Source organism: Oppia nitens, unplaced genomic scaffold, assembly GCF_028296485.1.
Source record: "Oppia nitens isolate AA-2021 unplaced genomic scaffold, nextdenovo-longstitch-racon4-pilon3 scaffold39_pilon_pilon_pilon, whole genome shotgun sequence".
Taxonomy (NCBI): Eukaryota; Metazoa; Arthropoda; class Arachnida; order Sarcoptiformes; family Oppiidae; genus Oppia; species Oppia nitens.
In genome coordinates this window covers 544650-554271 of record NW_026533220.1, presented here as the reverse complement: position 1 = coordinate 554271, position 9622 = coordinate 544650, and the positions used below count along the sequence as shown (strand labels likewise).

The following is a 9622-nucleotide window of genomic DNA, read 5'->3' as shown; positions in this document are numbered from 1 at the left end:
ACTAGTATTGATACTACTGGCAAATAAAATGATTGTTGTCATTAATATAATACCAATTAAAATGCAACTAGCTGAAAATATGGTTATTATTAGATTCAAACGTGTAAATAGCATCAAGCACCATTGAACTGATATAATTATTGTACACAATAGCCAATAGTATAATACATTAATTGACCATGCACGATTTAAATTTGAAATAGTCAAATAAAATGCAATCAATTGATTATTTAACATGTTCAATTTTCTAGAATTTAAATTAATTTTTTTATTTAAATTATTATTATTATTATTATTTAACAATTGTTTATTGGATAGTTTAGAAATTTTTAAATTAATCCTGGTTAAACTAAATTTTTCACGTAAACATAGTAAACAAAACATCGAAATATGTATGATTAAAAATCTAACCATCCACATATAACATGGTGATATTAATAGACTATATATTAGGCCAATAGATAATAAATAATTTTGGGGATAATATAATGACATGGATACAAATATTGCCGAAAAATATAATATAAATAAAAATGATGAAAATATTTTATCAAAATTATTCAAATATTTAACATATCTATTAATAATAATGATAATTAATTTTTTATTAACTAGATTATTGTTATTAGTATTTAAATTGAAACATAGTTTGTAAAATTTATCATGATAATTTTTGGTTGCTGTACTATTAATAATTATCAATGTTGTACCAATTACACATACCTGGCTAATAAACATATAGGGTTTTTGTGGCCAAACATAAAACCAATTACCCGCTAGCATAGCAGCTAATCTATCGGTAGTATTGATGGCTATCAGTGCCCGTATTAGCTCCAGATATAACATTTTGTTTAATATCATTGATTTGATATCCCGGTGCCAGCAGTCGGAACCTGTTGTATGTAGTTTTGGTAAACCTATTTGATAGCATTTATTACACAAAACATACAACAATTGATCGACAATTAGTTGTTTTTGTTTTATAAACATTTTTCTAAAATAAATTAAAAATAAATATTTTTTAAAAATTTTTAAATAATTTTTTTTGCAGTAAATTTTTTTAAACTAAATATATACACTAAATAATTAATATATTTCAACAAATAATAATAATACTATACTAAATGTAATCATTAAAATTTAAGATAATTTATTAGACAAAATATTTTTTATTGTTTATTTTAATTTCATTATTACTGTACTTAAAACTAATACATTGTATTATTGGTTCATATAATACATTAATCAATACTAATAGTCATAATTATTATATTTTTTATTAAGTAAATTGTGTCTAAAAAAATTAATCATTAATTTTCTAGTACTCTATATTATAGATATTATATAAAAACGTAAATACAATTTATCATTAATACAATAATAATTTCATTAATATAATAATAGGTTCATAACTTTTATTTTTTTTATCTAATTATGTTTATAATGATATATTATTTTAATAATATAAACTAGAAAAATATTTTAACTGTAATAATTAAATTAATTAAATTCAAAAAAAATATTTAATTATTCTATTGTATTATAATATTTAATTAATTTTACTAGATAATTAATTATCATATAGCATAATAAATAACAAAATTTTTTATTTTTATTTAATAAATAGTATTTAATTTGTTAGTTTATAGTTTACTATTCAATAAATTATTAGTATTACTAATAATAAAACAATAAATAACTAATAATATTTTTAATTAATTATAAATTATAAAATACTAGTATAACAATTTTATACTATAAATTTAATAGTTATTTTTTTTTAAAAAAAATAAACTTAAAATATTTGATATATAAATATTAAACTAATTATTTAATTTACAATTTTATAAGTTTTTTTAATATATATATATATATATATATAGATATTTTACGATACAATACTACATATCATTGTATTTATCAATATAAATGAATTATATAGTAATACTAATAATTGTAAAAATTAAATATTTAATTAAAACATCCTTGTTATATATATTTTTTAAATTAAAAAAATTTGTTGTCAATTAATACATAACTACAACAATAAGATGAATAAAAATAACTAAATAAATAAAATAAATACTAGATTTTTAATTTTTTAAATTTAATAATAAGTTCTAGTAATACTAAAATTAAAAATTTATATTATTTGTTTAAAAAAACTATTAATAATTTACATTTGAAATAAATAATTATTAAACTAAAAATTCAAAAAATATATATTTTATAAACACATTTTTTGAAAAATTAATATTAACCTTGAAACTTTTAAATATAGATATTCAAGTATAGCAGTAATCATACATTTGACTATCAATTATTGATAATAATGTTTATATTTTTTTTAGTATATTATTTAAGTTAAGTGAAATTTATATATATAGCTAATTGTGTATTTATAAATTAATTTAATAAAAATAATAATAATAACAAAATTATTTTTTTAAATATAAAAAATGAAACAAAAATTTTGTAATTTATTTAAAAACTTATTCACATGTTTATTAATATTATCTATTATATTCATTGCTAATGTTATTTGTATTGATAAAAATGTAATAACTGTTAAAACATTGTCGGGAACAACAGTTAAGGGACAGACACTACATGTGCTTAATAGAGATGTCCATCAGTTTCTGAACATACCGTTTGCCGAACCACCAGTCGGTGACCTCAGGTTTGCCAAACCGGTGCCAATAAAAGAACCCAAAAAGGTATGACATATTATTTGATAAAAATATACACAATTAAACTAAATTAAGATATATTTATTTATTAACTGTTTTTCAATTAGGATGTTATCGATGGCACCAAATCGGGTAACTCTTGTATACAAAACTTGAGTCCAGAAATGAAACAATTTGTGGGAAATTTGCAACAAAGTGAAGACTGTCTGGTACTCAACGTATGGACACCGAGTCTGGAGACTACTGGCCTCAAACCGGTCATGTTTTGGATATATGGCGGCGCTTTCAGTATGGGTTCAATATTTCAATTGATGTACAACGGATCGGTGTTGGCCACCAATGATGTTGTGTTTGTTGCGGCCAACTATAGAGTGGGTGAACTGGGCTTTCTATATGGTGGCCACGAGTCGGCACCGGGAAATGCCGGTCTATACGATCAGTTATTGGCACTCAAATGGGTTGATATATTAAAATCATAAACATATATATTTCAATTATACTGATTTATCATTTGCATCAATATTTTTCTCAGATAAAAGATAATATTGAAAGTTTTGGCGGTGACCCCAATCAGGTAACTATTTTCGGTGAAAGTGCCGGCAGTTGGTCTGTATCGGCACATCTACTATCGCCACTGTCCACAGGCCTATTCAAACGGGCTATTATGCAGAGCGGGTCATTGATGTTCAATAAGGACATACCGATCTCGGATACTGTTCGAGCACTGACTAAAGCTAAACAATGGGCTCAGAAACTCGGTTGCGATCCCTATGACTACAAATGGTTAGCCTGTTTGAGATCAGTTGCCGATCCCAACCTATTTAATGAATTGCCAGCAAATGGCGGTCTATTTCAAGTAAATTTCCCGGTATTTGGTACCGAATTTTTACCCCATATTCCACAAAAAACATTCAACAAAAAACTCTACAATTATGGTAATGTAATAATTTATTTGCATATTATATTATATATAGTATATACATAATATATATATATAGTTATTCAATATTTAATAAGTTTACTATTATTATTGTTATTATCAAAAAAATAAATAAATCAAAATTTAATCATCAAGGTTATCTAAGTGTTTGTTGTAACAAAAAATATCTACTATGGTATTATTAAAGTACATTGATAAATTTTTTGTTACATTACAGTATATCATATAACAGTATCCAATATATACTTAATTTGTTTAATTAATGTCAAAAAAATAATAATTTTTTGATAATACCTAATGATAAGTGTATATATAACTGTATTATTATTAGTAGTAGTATAATTATACTAAATTATGTATTTAAAAAAAAATACAAAAAAATGTATATTAAATAATTAGTCATAAATAACTAAAATAATTTTATTTTAAAAATTAATTTTCTAAATTAAAATTATTATTAACTCAATTAACTAAGATTTAATATAATTTATATTTTTATACAAATAGATTATTATTATTATTATTATTATTTAATTAAACATTATTATTAATTATTTAATATAATATTTATTACTTAAAAAACAAAAAAAAATTGTTTAAATAGAAAATTAATAACTAAAAAAATAAAACTATTTAAATACTTTAAATATACAGTACATATACCGGTATATATATATGATATATAAATAAAATTTCAATTATTTCAATTAAAACATATTTTTGTATAACTTAAATTTACAACAATAATAATAATAATTATTATTATATTATTATTCATTCAAATTAGATGTTGAACTAATAGCCGGTTCAACCAAAGATGAAGGTCCACTGTTGGCCATAATGTTGTATCCAATACTTATGAATCCCGAGTTCAATGTGACCGGACTGACCAATTTGGTCGCCGAAATCAATGGACAAATGTTCAACAATATAGACGTCCGGAAAGTTGTAGACTATTATTTGCTGGGAGTCGACGACCGTACAGATCCAGTCCAACTGCGGCTGGCATTCAGCCAACTATACGGCGATCTATTGATTACGTGTCCGACCTATCGTTTCGCCCGAGAGTTTGCGGCCAACAGCAACCCGTCGGACAACAACACGGTTTGGTACTATCGATGGAATCATCCGATGTATACAGCAGTCAATGGCCAGGAGCTGGATATGAAAATGTTTGGTCTACCGGACGACTCGGTACTACACGGAGCCGATATGGGCTTTACATTTGGGTATCCATTAGTGGCACCGGAAAACAGGTTTACCGAAATAGACTATGACTTTGCCATCGATGTCCTGAAAATGTGGACCGATTTTGTAAAGTTTGGGTAATTATTATTATTATTATTATTAATATTTTTTTATTTTAATATATATTCATTGCAATTGAATTGTATACTCTATTATACAGTAATATCTATAAATATAATATAATATTAAATAATTGCTATTATTTATATAAGTAATTATAAATATTATTTTTTTAAAAAATTATTTAATGAATTTTATGTTTATATACTTAATTACTAATAACTTAATAACTTAAACTGTTTGTATATCTATTTAATTATTATTATATAGTAATCCACATAAAGATTGGCCTAATTTTTTGGACAAAACTACTGGTGCTATCAAAATCATAGATCTGACACCCGATGATACAACAACACGTGTTTTGGTGAACCCGTTTCAGAGTACGTGCGATGGTGTCTGGGATTACTATTTCTAGTCAATTAATTACTAACTAAACAAACATAAAAAAAATTATTTTTAATTAGTTATAAATTATAAGTTATAATATTAAACTAATAGTAATCATTAAAATTAGGTAATTATTTGTGTTTATTAATTGACTAAACAAAAAATATTAATACAATTGTATTTAAATATTAGTCAATTAATTATTTAATTAATTTTAATTAATTTAATAATTTAAATTTATTATTTACATTATTATTATTATTAAAACGCACTACAAAAAAAACTTTAATTACAAAATAAAGTCTATTTTATCGTAAAAAAGTGTCACAAAAAAATTATTATTATATACTGTATTAGTTATAATACAATCATAAACTTGTTTTTGTTTAAATTAAGACAATTGTTATTTAAAATTATTATTATAGAAAAAAAATTATAATTGTTTTGCTAATTACTGTAATTATTTATTTTTTTTTCATATGAAATGTTAGATTATACTTTATATAATACTAACAAAAATAAATTATTATATTATCAAAAATACAGTAAATAAATTATTTAGTTAGCTAATAAAATTTATTATCATTGTAGATATATATATATATATATATATATATATTAAAAATAATAATCCCAAACACTGTCGCACGTGCTCTGAAACGGGTCCACCAAAACACCACGTGTCGAGTCATCATCGGCTGTAAGATCTTTGACTTTTACGATACCATTAGATTTATCCAAAAATTTTGGCCAATCTTTATGTGGATTACTATTAAAACGAGAAAAAAACGGATACAATATATATTAAAAAATAATAAAAATAATTCATTAAATTCAATAATAATTGAATCCAAACTTGTATTACTAAATATATAGTTTCATTTATATCAATAGTAAAAAAATATATATTAAATAAAATTAAACAAAATAATCATTTTAAAAAAATCATAAATTTGTTTATAAATTAATCAAAAAAAAAAATTCAACAAAAACAACAAAAAATAAATAATTATTACTCAAAACTTTGTTTGGATTACTATTATATAAAGTAAAAATATATTCAAACAACAAAAATAAAAATAAAACAATTAAAAACAAAAATAGTAATAATAATAATAATTTACCTAAACTTAATATAAAATTAAAACAAAATAATATATATATATATATATATATATTTTTAATTTTCATAAATTTATTTATCAATTAAACCAATATTTTTTCAACAATAAAAAATAATAATAATAATAATTTACCCAAACTTTGCAAAATCGGTCCACATTTTCATGATATCGATGGCAAAGTCATAGTCTTTTTCGGTAAATAGTGTCGGTTCCAGTAATGGCTGACCAAATGTTAGTTCAATGTCAATACCGTGTACTATAGTATTGTCGGGAAAGCCGAAAATTTTCGGATCCATACGCGGATGACGGCCACCGGTTGGCGCATAATTCCAACGATAGTACCAAACATTGTTGTTGTTGTTGTTGTTGTCCGACGGGCTGTTGTTGGCCGCAAACTCGCGGGCGTATCGATAGGTCGTACACGTCATAAATAGATGGCTGTATAGTTGGCTGAATGCCAGTCGCAGTTGGACTGGATCTGTACGGTTGTCGACCGATTGTAAATAATGGTCAACTGTTTTCCGGACGTCTATATTCCGGAGAATTTGTCCACTAATTTCGGCCACCAAATCGGTAAATATCGATACATTCAATTGGGGACTCATTAGTATCGGGTAGAGTGCTATGGCTATTAGTGAACCGTCATCTTTGGTGGCACCGGCTATTAGTTCAACATCTAATTTATTTATTTTAGTTTTTTTTTAAAAATATAATCATATAATTAATTAATTATTTAATTAATAATAATAAAGTAATGTTTTGTTAGAAATAATTAATATTATAATTTAATATTTTTAATTAGAAATCTTAAATTTAAAAAAAAAAAATTTAAAAGTTTCAAATATTAGACTAATATTAGAGTATAAATACAATATATATTAAAGATATTGATTTTAGTGCATAATTAATAAATAATTAATTATATTTTTATATATATTATATTTACTGTATTAATAAACTTTTAAAAAAAAATTAATTTAACTAATAATTTGATCTAATTGCATGAAAATTTTATATATATTATATAAATTTTAGTTTAAATTCAATTTAAAGTTAATCAAAAATTATTTATAAATATATAATATACTTATACACACAAAAAATGTTTAGATAAATGATAATAATTTCTATTGATAAATGTTACAAAAAATTATATAAATTATAAATAAAATAGTATAAATATTTTATAATTTTAAAAAAACTAATAAAATGCATAAAAAAATAAATCAATTATACCATAATTGTAGAGCTTTTTGTTGAATGCTTTTTGTGGAATATGGGGTAAAAATTCGGTACCAAATACGGGAAAATTGATTTGAAAGGCACCGCCATTTGCTGGCAACTCATTAAATAGGTTGGGATCTGACACTGACCTCAAACAGTCTAACCATTCGTAGTCATAGGGATCGCAACCGAGTTTCTGAGCCCATTGTTTAGCTTTACTAAGCGCTCGGACAGTATCGGTGATCGGTATGTCCTTATTGAACATCAATGACCCGCTCTGCATAATAGCCCGTTTGAATAGGCCTTTGGACAGTGGCGATAGTAGATGTGCCGATACTGACCAACTGCCGGCACTTTCACCGAAAATAGTTACCTGATTGGGGTCACCGCCAAAACTTTCAATATTATCTTTTATCTGTAAAATATTGATAGATATTATAGTTTAGTATTATTTAGTATCTATTTCTATAATGATTTAAATATACCAACCCATTTGAGTGCCAATAACTGGTCGTATAGACCGGCATTTCCCGGTGCCGACTCGTGGCCACCATACAGAAAACCTAGTTCTCCCACCCGATAGTTGGCCGCAACAAACACAACATCATTGGTGGCCAACACCGAACCGTTGTAATCGGTTTGAAATATTGAACCCATACTGAAAGCTCCGCCATATATCCAAAACATGACCGGTTTGAGGCCAGTAGTCTCCAGACTCGGTGTCCATACGTTGAGTACCAGACAGTCTTCACTTTGTTGCAAATCTCCCACAAAATGTTTCATTTCTGGACTCAAGTTTTGTATACAAGAGTTTCCCGGTTTGGTTCCATCGATAACATACTTATTAAAAGAAAAAATATATGTATTTTTTTCTCTTAATTTATTTTAATTTTGTATATTTTTTTATTAAATAACATATTATACCTTTTTGGGCTGTTTTATTGGCACCGGTTTGGCAAACCTCAGGTCACCGACTGGTGGTTCGGCAAACGGTATGTTCAGAAACTGATGAACATCTCTATTAAGCACATGTAGTGTCTGTCCTCTAACTGTTGTTCCCGACAATGTCTTAACAGTTATAGCATTATTATTATCAATACAAATAACATTATTATTATTATTATTAACAGCAAACACTATGTATAATAAAACTAAGTTTTTAAATAAATTATTAAAATTATGTTTCATTATTATAGTTATATAAAAACCAGGTTTAAATTTATAGGTTATACTTTATTGATGTTTGAATTTTTTTTATTATTGCTAAAATATTTTAGGATAAAAATTGAACTATTTATGTACATATACTAAAAAGTATTAATTTTAAAAAAATTATTATTATTATTATAAACTTTTACATAAATTAAATTTTTATATTATCATAGTTGTGATAAATAACATTTTTTATGTGCTCAAGGACAAATAGTTTTACCTAAATATTTTATATTTATTAGTAGTAGAAAATTGAATTATTATTATTATTTTCATATATTAAATACAATTTCATTACAATTTGTGATTTTCTCAAATAAAAAATTATAAATGAATAAAAATTATATTATTAATAATATATTTAAATATATATATGTGATTTTCTAATATTTTTTAACTTTTATTTAACTTTTTAATCATTTAAATTATTTAAAATTAGCCAATAAATTAAACATTAATTTTAGTAGTGGTAACTTTTTTAAAATTTAGATTTATATAAAAACTTTATTTCTTATATATTTAATTACTTATAATAATATTTATTTTTAATATAACAGTCAATAAATTATTTAGTTATCTAATAAAATTTATTATCATTGTAGATATATATATATATATTAAAAAAAATAATCCCAAACACTGTCGCACGTGCTCTCAAACGGGTTCACCAAAACACGTGTTTTTGTTGTTGTTGTTGTATTATATGGTATCAAATCTTTGATTTTTACGATACC

General features: G+C 23.8%; 2 protein-coding genes across 2 annotated transcripts; one reads left to right on the top strand and one right to left on the bottom strand.

Moving 5' to 3' along the window:
- Positions 1-2555: 2555 nt before the first annotated feature.
- LOC128957259 (cholinesterase 1-like) lies at positions 2556-5356 on the top strand (the record flags this gene model as incomplete). The annotated part of the gene is made up of 5 exons (XM_054302993.1): positions 2556-2717; positions 2798-3148; positions 3223-3625; positions 4418-4955; positions 5209-5356. Coding segments are annotated over 5 exons (1602 nt in total), but the record flags the coding sequence as incomplete, so codon positions are not given.
- A 590-nt stretch (positions 5357-5946) lies between these two features.
- On the bottom strand, positions 5947-8762 carry LOC128957257 (cholinesterase 1-like; the record flags this gene model as incomplete). Its single annotated transcript, XM_054302992.1, has 5 exons — positions 5947-6097; positions 6585-7128; positions 7689-8091; positions 8166-8516; positions 8601-8762. Coding segments are annotated over 5 exons (1611 nt in total), but the record flags the coding sequence as incomplete, so codon positions are not given.
- Positions 8763-9622: the final 860 nt, after the last annotated feature.